This window comes from Pseudoliparis swirei, chromosome 19 (assembly GCF_029220125.1).
Source record: "Pseudoliparis swirei isolate HS2019 ecotype Mariana Trench chromosome 19, NWPU_hadal_v1, whole genome shotgun sequence".
NCBI classification, from domain to species: Eukaryota; Metazoa; Chordata; class Actinopteri; order Perciformes; family Liparidae; genus Pseudoliparis; species Pseudoliparis swirei.
The window spans coordinates 145911-166344 of NC_079406.1; the positions used below are offsets into that span (position 1 = coordinate 145911).

At 49.4% G+C, this 20434-nt stretch overlaps 1 protein-coding gene across 1 annotated transcript in view; it reads right to left on the reverse strand.

Annotated features, from left to right (window-relative positions):
- Positions 1–824: 824 nt before the first annotated feature.
- Positions 825–20434, reverse strand: part of LOC130209268 (polypeptide N-acetylgalactosaminyltransferase 10-like) — a 44393-nt gene continuing 24783 nt past the window's right edge. The window contains exons 5-7 of the mRNA XM_056438826.1: positions 6205–6390; positions 1798–1981; positions 825–1584 (exon numbers count right to left, since the gene is read on the reverse strand). Of these exons, the coding sequence (XP_056294801.1) occupies positions 1497–1584; positions 1798–1981; positions 6205–6390 (458 nt within the window). The 3' untranslated portion in view covers positions 825–1496. The remainder of the gene's footprint in view (positions 1585–1797; positions 1982–6204; positions 6391–20434) is intronic.

A 20434-nucleotide genomic window follows, 5' to 3' on the forward strand; every position in this document is an offset into this window, starting at 1 on the left:
TGCGTGTGTGACCACATTGACCTTGTATTAACAAACATCCCCAGTTCCCCTATTATGAATTCCTCCATCAGGTCATGTCAGTGGTCACTAAGGTTGAAGTGAGTGCTGCTTCATGTTGTTCAGTATTTATAATATAGTCAGAAGAAAAGTTAATGTTGAATATGTGAATCTTTTTTAATTACCCTTGTTTAATTTATTTAGAGTGCTGCTCCTCAAGACTCTGACTTGTAGAGCAGCCATAGGTTCAGTGAGTGAGACATGCATTACATCTTTGAGGCTTTTTAAAACCAGACTTTTATATTTCATGTTTATGCATGAAAGCACTGTTTAGATATGTTTTAAAGTCTGAAGTTACTGAGTAGTAATGTATGTTGTATTACCTTGTGTCCTTAAGATTCACTTGTTGGTTCATAATTGACTGTAAAATGGAATATTACTAAATAGTTTTGTTGTGCATATTGTGATATTCTGAACTCTCAGGTTCAAACTGCACCATCTTTTCATTAAATACATTTGAGAAGTTAAAAATGTCCCTCGATTTAGGTCTCAGTTTGTCATGCAGGGGTGATAGTGCGTCCCAAAGCCAGACCAGTGGAGAACCACAGCCCCAGACCAGTGGAGAACCACTGCCCAGACCAGTGGAGAACCACTACCTAGACCAGTGGAGAACCACTGCCCAGACCAGTGGAGAACCACTGCCCAGACCAGTGGAGAACCACTGCTCAGACCATTAGAGAATCACCTGTCTCAACTGTGACAAAGCTTTTAACAAAGTTAATGTAATAATGTTTGTTTGATCTTTGATAAAGTTAAAATAAATATAATGAAATTAAATAGATTTATTTTATAATATTAAATACATTTGCATATATAGTTATCAATTCATATAATTACACCTAAATAAACAATAAACAAATGCAAAGACAGTTATTTAACAATATGTTCTGGAGTAGTTAGAATTATACCGTGTTAGTGACAACCGGCCCTTTGAGGGCAGCCATGAGGCGGATGTGGCCCTCGGTGAAAATGAGTTTGACACCCCTGGGTTAGGGTAACCATTTTGGTAGGTGATAGAAACCCCTGCCAAGGGGTTGTCATCGAATGGTCTTCGCTGAGACCCGGGGACTGGTTCTACCCCCACTAACTTGGCCATTGCGCTTCCAACGCTGCCCTCCCCGAGCTACTGCGAGGTTCCAGACAGGTTGAGGCTAGTGTTACTGTACCGGTAGGAGAGACACCACTGCCAAGGGGTTGTCTTCGAATGGTCTTCGCTGTGAAGGTCTCAGAGACTCTGGGACTGGCTCTACCCCAACGAACTAAGAACTACTGTGTGTGTCAAACGTAACTATTTATTATTGTACTTCTCCCAAAGTAGAAATGACCTTCGTAACATTTCGATGTGACGTTTGAGGCTTTCAGGAAAGTTCTACTGAGGAAAGTTCTACTTTCAGCCAACAGAAACATACAACACGATGTCTTGTACTGAGCTTTAGAGTTCATGTGTTTGATAAAAACACTGGAGGTCTGCTCATGTTCCGCTGCGTCCACTCACTCTCCATTTCAGTCTCTTGACCTTGAGGCCGACTGATAGATGAAACATTGAAGCCCAGAGGGGGGAGAGAGAGAGAGAGAGAGACAAGAAAATAAAGATATGGGGAGAGAGGTGACAAAAGAGACGGACATGACACACACTCACGCACATGCACACACACACTAAAGTGAAGAGTGTCAACAACAACAAAGCGGAGGCGTGTCCTCACTGAAGGACACAGAGGGAGGCTGTCTCCAGAGACTCACTGGAAGGGCTCACTGGGGTCCCCCTGCTGCAGCTCCGGGGGGATGGGGATCCTCTTGTAGAACATCTCCCAGTCGAACGCCCCTCGCATGGCGTCCCCCGCCTGCGCGTCGTAGCCAAAGTGGTCGTGGTCGATCACGTCGATCATCGGACACACGATGGTCTTCCTGTTCTGGGCGATCCGGTCTGAGGATACGGGAGAAGACGGGGTGGTTACTCCTGCTGGGAGGAGGTGAACCCTGACCGTAGGTATCAGAGGAGGAGGTGAAACCTGACCTTAGGTATCAGAGGAGGTGAACCCTGACCGTAGGTATCAGAGGAGGAGGTGAACCCTGACCTTAGGTATCAGAGGAGGTGAACCCTGACCTTAGGTATCAGAGGAGGAGGTGAACCCTGACCTTAGGTATCAGAGGAGGTGAACCCTGACCTTAGGTATCACAGGAGGAGGTGAACCCTGACGTAGGTATCAGAGGAGGTGAACCCTGACCTTAGGTATCAGAGGAGGAGGTGAACCCTGACCGTAGGTATCAGAGGAGGAGGTGAACCCTGACCGTAGGTATCAGAGGAGGTGAACCCTGACCTTAGGTATCAGAGGAGGAGGTGAACCCTGACCGTAGGTATCAGAGGAGGAGGTGAACCCTGACCGTAGGTATCAGAGGAGGTGAACCCTGACCGTAGGTATCAGAGGAGGAGGTGAACCCTGACCGTAGGTTTCAGAGGAGGTGAACCCTGACCGTAGGTATCAGAGGAGGTGAACCCTGACCGTAGGTATCAGAGGAGGTGAACCCTGACCGTAGGTATCAGAGGAGGTGAACCCTGACCGTAGGTATCAGAGGAGGTGAACCCTGACCTTAGGTATCAGAGGAGGAGGTGAACCCTGACCTTAGGTATCAGAGGAGGTGAACCCTGACCTTAGGTATCAGAGGAGGAGGTGAACCCTGACCGTAGGTATCAGAGGAGGAGGTGAACCCTGACCGTAGGTATCAGAGGAGGTGAACCCTGACCTTAGGTATCAGAGGAGGAGGTGAACCCTGACCTTAGGTATCAGAGGAGGAGGTGAACCCTGACCTTAGGTATCAGAGGAGGTGAACCCTGACCTTAGGTATCAGAGGAGGAGGTGAACCCTGACCGTAGGTATCAGAGGAGGAGGTGAACCCTGACCGTAGGTATCAGAGGAGGAGGTGAACCCTGACCGTAGGTATCAGAGGAGGTGAACCCTGACCTTAGGTATCAGAGGAGGTGAACCCTGACCGTAGGTATCAGAGGAGGTGAACCCTGACCTTAGGTATCAGAGGAGGAGGTGAACCCTGACCGTAGGTATCAGAGGAGGAGGTGAACCCTGACCGTAGGTATCAGAGGAGGAGGTGAACCCTGACCGTAGGTATCAGAGGAGGTGAACCCTGACCGTAGGTATCAGAGGAGGAGGTGAACCCTGACCGTAGGTATCAGAGGAGGTGAACCCTGACCGTAGGTATCAGAGGAGGAGGTGAACCCTGACCGTAGGTATCAGAGGAGGAGGTGAACCCTGACCGTAGGTATCAGAGGAGGAGGTGAACCCTGACCTTAGGTATCAGAGGAGGAGGTGAACCCTGACCTTAGGTATCAGAGGAGGAGGTGAACCCTGACCGTAGGTGTCACAGGAGGAGGTGAACCCTGACCTTAGGTATCAGAGGAGGAGGTGAACCCTGACCGTAGGTATCAAGAGGAGGTGAACCCTGACCTTAGGTATCAGAGGAGGTGAACCCTGACCTTAGGTATCAGAGGAGGAGGTGAACCCTGACCTTAGGTATCAGAGGAGGTGAACCCTGACTGTAGGTATCAGAGGAGGTGAACCCTGACCTTAGGTATCAGAGGAGGAGGTGAACCCTGACCTTAGGTATCAGAGGAGGAGGTGAACCCTGACCTTAGGTATCAGAGGAGGAGGTGAACCCTGACTGTAGGTATCAGAGGAGGAGGTGAACCCTGACCGTAGGTATCAGAGGAGGTGAACCCTGACCGTAGGTATCAGAGGAGGTGAACCCTGACCGTAGGTATCAGAGGAGGTGAACCCTGACCTTAGGTATCAGAGGAGGAGGTGAACCCTGACCTTAGGTATCAGAGGAGGTGAACCCTGACCTTAGGTATCAGAGGAGGAGGTGAACCCTGACCGTAGGTATCAGAGGAGGAGGTGAACCCTGACCGTAGGTATCAGAGGAGGAGGTGAACCCTGACCGTAGGTATCAGAGGAGGAGGTGAACCCTGACCTTAGGTATCAGAGGAGGAGGTGAACCCTGACCTTAGGTATCAGAGGAGGAGGTGAACCCTGACCTTAGGTATCAGAGGAGGAGGTGAACCCTGACCTTAGGTATCAGAGGAGGAGGTGAACCCTGACCGTAGGTATCAGAGGAGGAGGTGAACCCTGACCGTAGGTATCAGAGGAGGTGAACCCTGACCTTAGGTATCAGAGGAGGTGAACCCTGACCGTAGGTATCAGAGGAGGTGAACCCTGACCTTAGGTATCAGAGGAGGTGAACCCTGACCGTAGGTATCAGAGGAGGAGGTGAACCCTGACCTTAGGTATCAGAGGAGGAGGTGAACCCTGACCGTAGGTATCAGAGGAGGAGGTGAACCCTGACCGTAGGTATCAGAGGAGGTGAATCCTGACCGTAGGTATCAGAGGAGGTGAATCCTGACCGTAGGTATCAGAGGAGGTGAACCCTGACCGTAGGTATCAGAGGAGGAGGTGAACCCTGACCGTAGGTATCAGAGGAGGAGGTGAACCCTGACCTTAGGTATCAGAGGAGGAGGTGAACCCTGACCTTAGGTATCAGAGGAGGAGGTGAACCCTGACCTTAGGTATCAGAGGAGGAGGTGAACCCTGACCGTAGGTATCAGAGGAGGAGGTGAACCCTGACCGTAGGTGTCACAGGAGGAGGTGAACCCTGACCGTAGGTGTCACAGGAGGAGGTGAACCCTGACCTTAGGTATCAGAGGAGGAGGTGAACCCTGACCGTAGGTATCAGAGGAGGTGAACCCTGACCTTAGGTATCAGAGGAGGAGGTGAACCCTGACCTTAGGTATCAGAGGAGGAGGTGAACCCTGACTGTAGGTATCAGAGGAGGTGAACCCTGACCTTAGGTATCAGAGGAGGAGGTGAACCCTGACCTTAGGTATCAGAGGAGGAGGTGAACCCTGACCTTAGGTATCAGAGGAGGAGGTGAACCCTGACCTTAGGTATCAGAGGAGGAGGTGAACCCTGACTGTAGGTATCAGAGGAGGAGGTGAACCCTGACCGTAGGTATCAGAGGAGGAGGTGAACCCTGACCGTAGGTATCAGAGGAGGTGAACCCTGACCTTAGGTATCAGAGGAGGAGGTGAACCCTGACCGTAGGTATCAGAGGAGGTGAACCCTGACCTTAGGTATCAGAGGAGGAGGTGAACCCTGACCTTAGGTATCAGAGGAGGAGGTGAACCCTGACCGTAGGTATCAGAGGAGGAGGTGAACCCTGACCTTAGGTATCAGAGGAGGAGGTGAACCCTGACCGTAGGTATCAGAGGAGGAGGTGAACCCTGACCTTAGGTATCAGAGGAGGTGAACCCTGACCTTAGGTATCAGAGGAGGTGAACCCTGACCTTAGGTATCAGAGGAGGAGGTGAACCCTGACCTTAGGTATCAGAGGAGGTGAACCCTGACCTTAGGTATCAGAGGAGGAGGTGAACCCTGACCTTAGGTATCAGAGGAGGTGAACCCTGACCGTAGGTGTCACAGGAGGAGGTGAACCCTGACCTTAGGTATCAGAGGAGGTGAACCCTGACCGTAGGTGTCACAGGAGGAGGTGAACCCTGACCGTAGGTGTCACAGGAGGAGGTGAACCCTGACCTTAGGTATCAGAGGAGGTGAACCCTGACCGTAGGTGTCACAGGAGGAGGTGAACCCTGACCGTAGGTGTCACAGGAGGAGGTGAACCCTGACCTTAGGTATCAGAGGAGGTGAACCCTGACCGTAGGTGTCACAGGAGGAGGTGAACCCTGACCTTAGGTATCAGAGGAGGTGAACCCTGACCGTAGGTGTCACAGGAGGAGGTGAACCTGACCTTAGGTATCAGAGGAGGTGAACCCTGACCGTAGGTGTCACAGGAGGAGGTGAACCCTGACCTTAGGTATCAGAGGAGGTGAACCCTGACCGTAGGTGTCACAGGAGGAGGTGAACCCTGACCGTAGGTGTCACAGGAGGAGGTGAACCCTGACCTTAGGTATCAGAGGAGGTGAACCCTGACCGTAGGTGTCACAGGAGGAGGTGAACCCTGACCTTAGTTATCAGAGGAGGTGAACCCTGACCGTAGGTGTCACAGGAGGAGGTGAACCCTGACCGTAGGTGTCACAGGAGGAGGTGAACCCTGACCTTAGGTATCAGAGGAGGAGGTGCTCACCCAGCAGTGGAGGCAGCCAGTTGACGTTGGCCTCGCAGTGGGAGTCCAGGAAGGTGATGACGTCTCCTGTGGCGACGCCGGCGCCCAGCAGGCGGGTCCTGATAAGCCCCTCCCTCTTCTTGGTCCTCAGGATGCGGACTTTGGGAAACCTCACCATGTACTCCTCCAGCGCCGCCTTCAGGTGCTCTGCACAGAGGGGGGGGGGGGGGAGGCCGTCAGAGCGGCGCTAGGGGCTCATGGGTAAACCGGCACCGTGGCGAGATGAAACCGCTCTGACAGAAGAGATCAAATGAAACCACGAGCAGCCGCCACCAAACCGACAGGCGCCGGAGACGGGTCCCAGAGGACGTCCAGTCAGCCGGACGCGCTACGGCCGTCAGACAGGATGTGAGCCTGAGGACAAACATCCAGCCCGCTGCTAACATGGCGCTCACACAGCCTTTAATCACAAACAAACAAACACGTGCTGAAGAGCCTTCAGACAGCGTCCATGACGCCCAGTGAGGGCATCACAGATACCGTCACTTGTAATTTCTATTACATTACTACAACACGACCCCCCCCCAACACGACCCCGCTCCAACACGACCCCGCTCCAACACGACCCCGCTCCAACACGACCACCCACCCAACACGACCCCCCAACACGACCCCCCCAACACGACCCCGCTCCCAACACGACCCCCCCAGCACGACCCCCAACACGCCCCCAACACGCCCCCAACACGACCCCCCAGCACGACCCCCAACACGACCCCCAGCACGACCCCCAACACGACCCGCTCCGACCCCCCAACACGACCCGCTCCAACACGACCCCCCCCAACACGACCCCCAACACCCCCCCAACACGACTCCCGCTCCAACACGAGCCCCCCAACAACACGACCCCCAACACGACTATCGTGGGATCACACTTCTCAGCCTCCTGGGAAAGTTTATGCCAGGTACTGGAAAGGAGGCTCACCGCTGGTCGAACCTCAGATTCAAGACCAGCAGTGCAGATTCCGTCCCGGTCGTGGAACTGTGGACCAGCTCTTCACCCTCGCAAGGGTCCTCGAGGGGTCCTGGGAGTTTGCCCAACCAGTCTTCATGTGCTTTGTAGACTTGGAGAAGGCTTTCGACCGGGTCCCTCGGGAATTGTTGTGGGGGGTGCTGCGGGGGTACGGGGTTCCGGACCCGTTGCTACGGGCTATCCGGTCTCTGTATGTCAGCAGTAGGAGCTGTGTCCGCATCCTCGCCAGTAAGTCAGACACGTTCCCGGTGGGTGTTGGTCTCCGCCAGGGCTGCCCTTTATCACCGGTCCTGTTTGTGATTTTCATGGACAGGATATCAAGGCGCAGCCTGGGGATGGAGCAGGTCAGGTTTGGGGGTCTCTGGATCACCTCTCTGCTGTTCGCAGATGATGTGGTCCTGTTAGCATCCTCAGACCATGACCTCCGGCACTCACTGGGGCGTTTTGCTGCCGAGTGTGAAGCGGCAGGGATGAGAGTCAGCACCGCCAAATCTGAGGCCATGGTGCTCTGCCGGAAACCGTGGATTGCTCCCTCCAGGTGGGGACAGAGCGCCCCAAGCGAGGGAGTTCAAGTATCTCGGGGTCTTGTTCACGAGTGAGGGTCAGATGGAGGGAGATCGACAGGCGGATCGGTGCAGCTGCAGCAGTAAAACAGGCGCTGTACCGGTCCGTCTTGGTCAATCCTCACCTATGGTCACGAACTTTGGGTAGTGACCGAAAGAACGAGGTCGCGAATACAAGCGGCCGAAATGAGTTTCCTCTGTAGGGTGGCCGGGCTCAGCCTTAGAGATAGGGTAAGGAGCTCGGACATCAGGAGGGAGCTTGGAGTCGAGCCGCTACTCCTTCGCATCGAAAGGAGTCAGCTGAGGTGGTTCGGGCATCTGATTCCGACGCCTCCTGGACGCCTCCCGTTAGAGGTTTTCCAGGCACGCCCTACTGGGAGGAGACCCCGGGGAAGACCCAGGACACGCTGGAGAGATTACATCTCCCGGCTGGCCTGGGAACGCCTCGGGATCCCCCAGAATGAGCTGGAAAGTGTTGCGGGCGAGAGGGAAGTCTGGGTCGACCTGCTGGGTCTGCTGCCCCCCAAGACCCGACCCTGGAATAAGTGGATGAGAATGGATGGATGGAGTCCAGATCACAATGAGGGAGTCCAGATCACGATGAGGGAGTCCAGGACACGATGAGGGAGTCTAGGACACAATGAGGGAGTCTAGGACACGATGAGGGAGTCCAGGACACGATGAGGGAGTTCAGATCACAATGAGGGAGTCTAGGACACGATGAGGGAGTTCAGATCACAATGAGGGAGTCTAGGAAACGATGAGGGAGTCTAGGACATGATGAGGGAGTCTAGGACACGATGAGGGAGTCTAGATCACGATGAGGGAGTCTAGGACACGATGAGGGAGTCCAGGACACGATGAGGGAGTCCAGGACACGATGAGGGAGTCTAGATCACGATGAGGGAGTCTAGGACACGATGAGGGAGTCTAGGACACGATGAGGGAGTCCAGGACACGATGAGTGAGTCTAGGACACGATGAGGGAGTCTAGGACACGATGAGGGAGTCTAGGACACGATGAGGGAGTCTAGGACACGATGAGGGAGTTCAGATCACAATGAGGGAGTCTAGGACACGATGAGGGAGTTCAGATCACAATGAGGGAGTCTAGGACACGATGAGGGAGTTCAGATCACAATGAGGGAGTCTAGGACACGATGAGGGAGTCTAGGACACGATGAGGGAGTTCAGATCACAATGAGGGAGTCTAGGAAACGATGAGGGAGTCTAGGAAACGATGAGGGAGTCTAGGACACGATGAGGGAGTCTAGGACACGATGAGGGAGTCTAGATCACGATGAGGGAGTCTAGGACTCGATGAGGGAGTCTAGGACACGATGAGGGAGTCTAGGACACGATGAAGGAGTTCAGATCACGATGAGGGAGTCTAGGACACGATGAGGGAGTCTAGGACACGATGAGGGAGTTCAGATCACGATGAGGGAGTCTAGGACACGATGAGGGAGTCTAGGACACGATGAGGGAGTCTAGATCACGATGAGGGAGTCTAGGACACGATGAAGGAGTTCAGATCACAATGAGGGAGTATAGGACACGATGAGGGAGTCTAGGACACGATGAGGGAGTCTAGGACAGGATGAGGGAGTCTAGGACACGATGAGGGAGTCTAGGACACGATGAGGGAGTCTAGGACACGATGAGGGAGTTCAGAACACAATGAGGGAGTCAAGGACACGATGAGGGAGTCTAGGACACGATGAGGGAGTCTAGGACACGATGAGGGAGTCCAGGACACGATGAGGGAGTCTAGGACACGATGAGGGAGTTCAGGACACGATGAGGGAGTCTAGGACACGATGAGGGAGTCTAGGACACGATGAGGGAGTTCAGATCACAATGAGGGAGTCAAGGACATGATGAGGGAGTCTAGGACACGATGAGGGAGTCTAGATCACGATGAGGGAGTCTAGGACACGATGAGGGAGTCTAGGACACGATGAGGGAGTCTAGGACACGATGAGGGAGTCTAGATCACGATGAGGGAGTCTAGGACACGATGAGGGAGTCTAGATCACGATGAGGGAGTCTAGGACACGATGAGGGAGTCTAGGACACGATGAGGGAGTCCAGGACACGATGAGGGAGTCCAGGACACGATGAGGGAGTCTAGATCACGATGAGGGAGTCTAGGACACGATGAGGGAGTCCAGGACACGATGAGGGAGTCCAGGACACGATGAGGGAGTCTAGATCACGATGAGGGAGTCCAGGACACGATGAGGGAGTCCAGGACACGATGAGGGAGTCTAGGACACGATGAGGGAGTCTAGGACACGATGAGGGAGTCTAGATCACGATGAGGGAGTCTAGGACACGATGAGGGAGTCCAGGACACGATGAGGGAGTCCAGGACACGATGAGGGAGTCTAGATCACGATGAGGGAGTCTAGGACACGATGAGGGAGTCTAGGACACGATGAGGGAGTCTAGATCACGATGAGGGAGTCTAGGACATGATGAGGGAGTCTAGGACACGATGAGGGAGTCCAGGACACGATGAGGGAGTCCAGGACACGATGAGGGAGTCCAGGACACGATGAGGGAGTCTAGATCACGATGAGGGAGTCTAGGACACGATGAGGGAGTCTAGATCACGATGAGGTAGTCTAGGACACGATGAGGGAGTCTAGATCACGATGAGGGAGTCTAGGACACGATGAGGGAGTCCAGGACACGATGAGGGAGTCTAGGACACGATGAGGGAGTCCAGGACACGATGAGGGAGTCTAGGACACGATGAGGGAGTCTAGGAAATGATGAGGGAGTCTAGGACACGATGAGGGAGTCCAGGACACGATGAGGGAGTCTAGGACACGATGAGGGAGTCTAGGACACGATGAGGGAGTCTAGGACACGATGAGGGAGTCTAGGACACGATGAGGAGTCTAGGACACGATGAGGGAGTCTAGGACACGATGAGGGAGTCTAGGACACGATGAGGGAGTCTAGGACACGATGAGGGAGTCTAGGACACGATGAGGGAGTCTAGGACACGATGAGGGAGTCCAGGACACGATGAGGGAGTCTAGGACACGATGAGGGAGTCCAGGACACGATGAGGGAGTCTAGGACACGATGAGGGAGTCCAGGACACGATGAGGGAGTCTAGGACACGATGAGGGAGTCTAGATCACGATGAGGGAGTCTAGGACACGATGAGGGAGTCCAGGACACGATGACGGGAGTCTAGGACACGATGAGGGAGTCTAGATCACGATGAGGGAGTCTAGATCACGACGAGGGAGTCCAGGACACGATGAGGGAGTCTAGGACACGATGAGGGAGTCTAGGACACGATGAGGGAGTCTAGGACACGATGAGGGCACGATGAGGGAGTCTAGATCACGATGAGGGAGTCTAGGACACGATGAGGGAGTCTAGGACACGATGAGGGACTCTAGGACACGATGAGGGAGTCCAGATCACGATGAGGGAGTCTAGGACACGATGAGGGAGTCCAGGACACGATGAGGGAGTCCAGGACACGATGAGGGAGTTCAGATCACGATGAGGGAGTCTAGGACACGATGAGGGAGTCTAGATCACGATGAGGGAGTCTAGGACACGATGAGGGAGTCTAGGACATGAGGGAGTCTAGGACACGATGAGGGAGTCTAGGACACGATGAGGGAGTCTAGATCACGATGAGGGAGTCTAGGACACGATGAGGGAGTCCAGGACACGATGAGGGAGTCTAGGACACGATGAGGGAGTCTAGGACACGATGAGGGAGTCCAGGACACGATGAGGGAGTCTAGGACACGATGAGGGAGTCCAGATCACGATGAGAGAGTCTAGGAAACGATGAGGGAGTCTAGGACACGATGAGGGAGTCCAGATCACGATGAGGGAGTCTAGGAAACGATGAGGGAGTCTAGGACACGATGAGGGAGTCCAGATCACGATGAGGGAGTCTGGGAAACGATGAGGGAGTCCAGGACACGATGAGGGAGTCCAGGACACGATGAGGGAGTCTAGGACACGATGAGGGAGTCCAGGACACGATGAGGGAGTCTAGGACACGATGAGGGAGTCTAGGACACGATGAGGGAGTCTAGGACACGATGAGGGAGTCCAGGACACGATGAGGGAGTCTAGGACACGATGAGGGAGTCTAGGACACGATGAGGGAGTCCTGGACGTAGAGGATATGATAAACTTCCAAGCCTTCAACATGTGCTCCGGCCCCAACGGTGAGGAACCACAAGCAAACAGAAACTCTTAGATTTGGATCTGTCCGTCTTTCCTGATTCAGATTGGGTTTCAGGACGGACACTTCCTGAGTTACTGTGTTGGGTCATGTCAGTTAGAGACTGATCGACTCCACCTGTGGACTTTAGTCGCCCTGCAGGATCTTCATTGGTGTTATCGAGAGAAACCATATCTTTGATGTTAGAAAGCTTATTTGAGACTTCCAAACCATCTGCAACCCCAATAACTCTAATCCCCAATGTCTTCTCTAACTGTACATCGGATCACATCCACAGGAGGAGCAACGGAGAGCGCCTCGAGCACAAAGACCAAGAGACAACCAACGGGCCACCGAGTGGAAGAGAATGACATTAAAGCCCATCTTCATAGCCCATGTGGTGTGATGAATAATTCAATTCAATTCAGTTTATTTGTATAGCCCAATTTCACAAATTTGTCTCGGAGTGCTTTACAATCTGTACACATAGACATCCCTGCCCCAAAACCTCACATCGGACCAGGAAAAACTCCCAAATAACCCTTCAGGGGGGAAAAAAAGGGAAGAAACCTGCAGGAGAGCAACAGAGGAGGATCCCTCTCCTAGGATGGACAGATGCAATAGATGTCATGTGTACAGAAGGACAGATTTAGAGTTAAAATACATTCAATGAATATGACAGAGTGTATGAATAGTTCATAGTAGGCATATTCCACGATGGAGACCTCCACGATCCATCAGGCAGATGGCGGTGGGGAGGAGGAGTGGGCGGAGTCTCAACAGGACAGTGGCGTAGTCATGAGCAGGAATTCCACGACCCAGATGATCCATCAGGCAGATAGGATCTATGCCGTCTCATAGGGTCCGATGACCCCATGAGACGTAAAGTCAAAAGGACTTCGGGAGAAAGCAGAGTTAGTAACGTGTGATTGAGAGATGAAAATTCATCCTTAAGGAGAGAAAAAGAGGAGATAGGTACTCAGTGCATCCTAATACGTCCCCCGGCAGCTATAAGCCTATAGCAGCATATCAAGGGGCTGGACCAGGGCAAACCTGATTCAGCCCTAACTATAAGCTCTGTCAAGAGGAAGGTCTTAAGTCTACTCTTAACGAGGTGACTGTGTCTGCCTCCCGGACTGAAATTGGAAGCTGGTTCCATAAAGAGGAGCTTGATAACCAAAGGCTCTGGCTCCCATTCTACTTTTAAGACTCTAGGAACTACAAGTAGTCCCGCATTTAGTGAGCGAGCTCTCTAGTGGGGCAATATGGTGCGACAAGCTCCTTAAGATATGATGGAGCATCACCAATCAAGGCTTTGTAGGTTAAGAAGAATTTTAAAAGTGATTCTTGATTTTACTGGGAGCCAGTGCAGAGCAGCTAGTGCAGGAGTGATGTGATCTCTTTTCTTAGTTTTAGTGAGAACACGAGCTGCAGCATTCTGGATCAACTGGAGGGACCTAAGAGATTTATTAGAGCAGCCTGCTAATAAGGAGTTGCAGTAATCCAGTCTCAAGTAACGAACGTGAACCAATTTTTCTGCATCTTTTGAGACAAGATGTGCCTGATTTTGAAATATTACGTAGATGAAAGAATGCAGTCCTTGAGATTTGCTTTACGTGGGAGTTAAAGGACAAGTCCCGATCAAAGATAACGCCAAGATTCTTTACAGTGGTGTTGGATGCCAGGGCAATGCCGTCTACAGAATCCACATCACCAGATAATTGATCTCTGAGGTGCTCAGGGCCGATTAAAATTACTTCGGTTTTGTCTGAGTTTAACATCAAGAAGTTGCAGGTCATCCATGTTTGGATGTCTTTAAGACATGCTTGAATTTTACAGAGTTGGTTGCTCTCCTCTGGTTTGATCGATAAATATAGTTGAGTGTCATCTGCATAACAATGAAAGTTTATGGAGTGTTTCCTGATAATATTGCCCAAAGGAAGCATGTATAAGGTAAATAAAATTGGTCCAAGCACAGAACCTTGTGGAACTCCGTGATTAACGTTGGTGGTTATCGGCGTCATCGTTTACAAATACAAACTGAGATCGATCTGATAAATAGGATTTAAACCAAATTAGTGCCGTGCCTGAAATGCCAATCGACTGCTCCAGTCTCTGTAACAGGATGTCATGGTCAATGGTGTCGAATGCAGCACTAAGGTCTAACAAGACCAGGACAGAGAGGAGTCCTTTATCTGCTGCCATTAAGAGGTCATTTGTAATTTTCACCAGTGCCGTCTCGGTGCTGTGGTGTTTTCTAAATCCTGATTGAAATTTCTCAAATAAACTATTATGATGTAGAAAGTCGCACAACTGATTTGCGACCACTTTCTCAAGGATCTTGGAGAGGAAGGGAGGTTAGAGATCGGTCTGTAGTTAGCCAATACCTCTGGATCCAGAGTGGGCTTCTTCAGGAGAGGTTTAATAACAGCCACCTTGAAGGAGTGTGGTACGTGGCCTGTTAGCAGAGACACATTGATAATATCTAATAGAGAGCCGCCAATTAAAGGCAAAACGTCTTTAAGCAGCCTCGTCGGGATGGGGTCCAAGAGACAGGTAGACGTGTTCAAGTAGAAACCGTTGAAAATAATTGGTCACGGTTGATAGGAGAAAATCCTCAAATATACACCAGGGCATACAGCGGTTTCCAAGGCCATTCCACTTGAGGACAGATTGGCACTGGTTATGGGCAAGAGATTATTAATCTTGTCCCTAATAGTTAAAATCTTTTCATTAAAGAAGTTCATAAAGTCATTACCACTAAGGTTTATAGGAATGCTCGGCTCCACAGAGCTGTGACTCTCTGTCAGCCTGGCTACAGTGCTGAAGAGAAACCTGGGGTTGTTTTATTTTTCTATTATTGATGAGTAATAGGCTGCTCTGGCATTACGGAGGGCCTTCTTATATGTTTTAAGACTATCTCGCCAAACTAAGCGGGATTCTTCGAGATTAGTTGACGCCATATGCGTTCAAGCTTTGTGACGCTTGCTTCAGTTTGCGGGTCTGAGGGTTATACCAGGAGCAAACCTCCTCTTCCTCACTGTCTTCTTCTTCAGAGGGCTATCGAGTCCAGTGTCATTCTCAGAGAGCCTATGGCACTGTCAACAAGATGATCAATCTGGGACAGACTAAAGTTAGACCAGGAGTCCTCTGTTATATTGAGACGTGGTATCGAATCAAATACAGAAGGAATCGCTTCTTTAAATTTAGCTACAGCACTATCAGTTAGACATCTAGTGTAGAAACTTTTGACTAACGGAGTACACTTCGTTAGTATAAATTCAAAAGTTATGAGGTTGTGGTCTGACAGAAGAGGATTCTGTGGGAAGACGTTCAAATGCTCAATGTCAACGCCATAAGTAAGAACAAGATCAAGCGTGTGGCCAAAGCTGTGAGTGGGTTTCTGTACTCTCTGACAGAAGCCAATCGAGTCCAACAAGGAGATGAATGCAGCACTAAGGCAATCATTATCAACATCCACATGGATATTAAAATCTCCAACAATAATAACTTTATCGGTTTTAAGAACCAAACTTGATATAAATTCTGAGAATTCAGATATAAACTCTGAATATGGACCTGGTGGCGGTACAGAATCACAAATCGAATTGGCTGTAGTGTTTTCCAGGTTGGATGTGAAAGACTAAGAACAAGGCTTTCAAATGAGGTGTAGTGTAATTTTGGTTGAGGATTAATTAATAGGCTCGATTCAAAGATGGCTGCTACTCCACCTCCTCGACCGGTGCCTCGAGGAATGTGAGTATTAATATGACTTGGAGGAGTCGATTCATTCAGGCAGACATATTCTTCATGGCTCAGCCAGGTTTCAGTTAGGCAACATAAATCAATGTGATTATCTGATATTAAATCATTCAGTAACACAGCTTTAGATGACAGAGATCGAATATTTAGGAGACCACATTTAATAGACCTATTTTGTTGCACTGCTGAAATAATTGTGTTAACTTGTATAAGGTTATTGTGTACGACTCCTCTTCTGCTTACTTTTGATTTATTTAATTGAAGTGGCCGTGGGACAGACACAGTCTCTACTCTAAAGTCAAGGGTGGGTAACTGCTCGAATGGAAGAGCAGAGAAGGGTGTTAAACTACAACTCTGCTCCCGGTTCCTGATCTGAACCCTGGGTTGTCATAGATTAAGTCCGGTGATCAACTTGGTCATATTCGCAGAAATGAGACGCTCCGTCCAACGTGGGATGAATGCCGCTCTCCTCATCAGGTTTTCCCCAGAAAGTCTTCCAGTTGTCTCGTAGCCACATTATTCGCTGGGCACCTCGACAGCCAGCGGTTGAAAGACGACATTCGGCTATACAATTCGTCTGTCTGCAAATTTGGGAGAGGGCCAGAGAAAATTACGGTGTCCGACAACGTCTTGGCATAAGCACACACCGATTCCACATTAATTTGAGTGACTTCCGACCGACGGGCTCGGGCGTCATTACCACCGGCGTGTATTACAATCTGACTGTATCTCCGCTTGTCCTTAGCCAGCAGCTTCAAACAAGACTCCACGTCGCCATAAAACATGGCCTCCTCCTCCTCCTGACTCACAGACAGCTAACATGCTCCCTGAGCCAACATTCGTCTTTTCTTTTGCTTTGTGCCCCGAGCTGAACAGGAGGGGGGGAATTACAAGACAATATGAAGTCTTTAGCTCCAACACCACCCCGTCTCTCATTGGCCGCTTCCCCATCATCCCCCTTTCCTCCCCCTTTCCGTTGCTTGCTGCCTAATGGTTAGCGTGCTCTGAGATTAGCCCGTTAGGCTGGCAGGGGGCAGTTACTGCACTTACTTACACTAGCACAGACGCTAACAACGCTAACAACGCTCCTGGGGGGATCCAGCTCTCATTTTACACTTCAATGAAAACAGAAACAATGAGAATAACACAATCAATGCTGAGGGAGACAATGACAGAGAGACAATGACAGAGACAATGACAGAGAGACAATGACAGAGACAATGACAGAGACAATGACAGAGACAATGACAGAGACAATGACAGAGACAATGACTGAGACACAATGATAGAGAGACAATGACAGAGAGACAATGACTGAGACAATGACAGAGACAATGACTGAGACAATGATAGAGAGACAATGACAGAGACAATGACAGAGACAATGACAGAGAGACAATGACAGAGACAATGACAGAGAGACAATGACAGAGACAATGACAGAGACAATGACAGAGAGACAATGACAGAGACAATGACAGAGACAATGACTGAGACAATGACAGAGACAATGATAGAGACAATGACTGAGACAATGACTGAGACAATGACAGAGACAATGACAGAGACAATGATAGAGACAATGACTGAGACAATGACAGAGACAATGACAGAGACAATGACAGAGAGACAATGACAGAGACAATGACAGAGACAATGACTGAGACAATGATAGAGAGACAATGACAGAGACAATGACAGAGACAATGACAGAGAGACAATGACAGAGACAATGACAGAGAGACAATGACAGAGAGACAATGACAGAGACAATGACAGAGAGACAATGACAGAGACAATGACAGAGACAATGACTGAGACAATGACAGAGAGACAATGATAGAGAGACAATGACAGAGAGACAATGACTGAGACAATGACAGAGACAATGACAGAGACAATGATAGAGACAATGACTGAGACAATGACAGAGACAATGACAGAGACAATGACAGAGACAATGACAGAGAGACAATGACAGAGACAATGACAGAGAGACAATGACAGAGACAATGACAGAGACAATGACTGAGACAATGACAGAGAGACAATGACAGAGACAATGACAGAGACAATGACTGAGACAATGACAGAGAGACAATGATAGAGAGACAATGACAGAGAGACAATGACAGAGAGACAATGACAGAGACAATGACTGAGACAATGACAGAGACAATGACTGAGACAATGACAGAGACAATGACAGAGACAATGACTGAGACAATGACAGAGACAATGATAGAGAGACAATGACAGAGACAATGACTGAGACAATGACTGAGACAATGACAGAGAGACAATGATAGACAATGACTGAGAGACAATGACTGAGAGACAATGACAGAGACAATGACAGAGAGACAATGACAGAGACAATGACAGAGAGACAATGACAGAGACAATGACAGAGACAATGACAGAGACAATGACAGAGACAATGACAGAGACAATGACAGAGACAATGACAGAGACAATGATAGAGAGACAATGACAGAGACAATGACAGAGACAATGACTGAGACAATGACAGAGAGACAATGACAGACAATGACAGAGACAATGACTGAGAGACAATGACAGAGACAATGACAGAGACAATGACAGAGAGACAATGACAGAGACAATGACAGAGACAATGACAGAGACAATGACAGAGACAATGACAGAGACAATGACAGAGACAATGACTGAGAGACAATGACAGAGAGACAATGACAGAGACAATGACTGAGAGACAATGACAGAGACAATGACAGAGAGACAATGACAGAGAGACAATGACAGAGACAATGACTGAGACAATGACAGAGACAATGACTGAGACAATGACAGAGACAATGACAGAGACAATGACTGAGACAATGACAGAGACAATGATAGAGAGACAATGACAGAGACAATGACAGAGAGACAATGACAGAGAGACAATGACAGAGACAATGACAGAGACAATGACTGAGAGACAATGACTGAGAGACAATGACTGAGACAATGACTGAGACAATGACTGAGACAATGACAGAGAGACAATGACAGAGACAATGACTGAGAGACAATGACTGAGAGACAATGACAGAGAGACAATGACAGATAGACAATGACTGAGAGACAATGACAGAGAGACAATGACAGATAGACAATGACAGATAGACAATGACAGATAGACAATGACTGAGAGACAATGACTGAGAGACAATGACTGAGAGACAATGACTGAGAGACAATGACTGAGACAATGACTGAGAGACAATGACTGAGAGACAATGACAGAGAGACAATGACTGAGAGACAATGACAGAGAGACAATGACTGAGAGACAATGACTGAGAGACAATGACTGAGAGACAATGACAGACAATGACTGAGAGACAATGACAGAGACAATGACAGAGACAACTAGAACGGGCACTCGCTAGAGCGCATACCTTCGCATATCACAAGATTGGGCATTTAATTATGAACATTTTGGCATTAGTTGCATGCCAATTGGACAAAAATGTATCCTGCTATGGTAAAAAAAAAAGACGTTGACCTTTCCATGACCTTGACCTTGACTTTTGACCCGATTGATCCCAAAATCTAATCAAATGGTCCCCGGATAATAACCAATCATCCCACCAAATTTCATGCGATTCGGTTCAATACTTTTTGAGTTCTGCGAAAGATTTTGACCTGCTCATTACCTTTGACCTTGACCTTTGACCCGATCGATCCCAAAATCTAATCAACTGGTCCCCGGATAATAAACAATCATCCCACCAAATTTCATGCAATTCGGTTCAATACTTTTTGAGTTTTGCGAATAACACGCATACAAATAAATAAATAAATACACGGCGATCAAAACATAACCTTCCGGCATTTTCAATGCGAAGGTAATGACTGAGAGACAATGACAGAGACAATGACAGAGACAATGACAGAGAGAATGACAGAGACAATGACAGAGAGACAATGACAGAGAGAATGACAGAGAGACAATGACAGAGACAATGACAGAGACAATGACAGAGAGACAATGACTGAGACAATGACTGAGGGACAATGACTGAGACAATGACAGAGAGACAATGACAGAGAGACAATGACAGAGAGAATGACAGAGACAATGACAGACAATGACAGAGACAATGACTGAGACAATGACAGAGAGACAATGACTGAGACAATTACAGAGACAATTACAGAGACAATGACTGAGACAATGACTGAGACAATGACAGAGAGACAATGACTGAGACAATGACAGAGAGACAATGACAGAGAGACAATGACAGAGACAATGACTGAGACAATGACAGAGACAATGACTGAGACAATGACTGAGACAATGACAGAGAGACAATGACAGACAATGACAGACAATGACTGAGAGACAATGACTGAGGGACAATGACAGAGAGACAATGACAGAGAGACAATGACAGAGAGACAATGACAGAGACAATGACAGAGACAATGACAGAGAGACAATGACAGAGACAATGACTGAGACAATGACAGAGACAATGACTGAGACAATGACAGAGACAATGACAGAGACAATGACAGAGACAATGACTGAGACAATGACAGAGAGACAATGACAGAGACAATGACTGAGAGACAATGACAGAGAGACAATGACAGACAATGACAGAGACAATGACAGACAATGACAGAGACAATGACTGA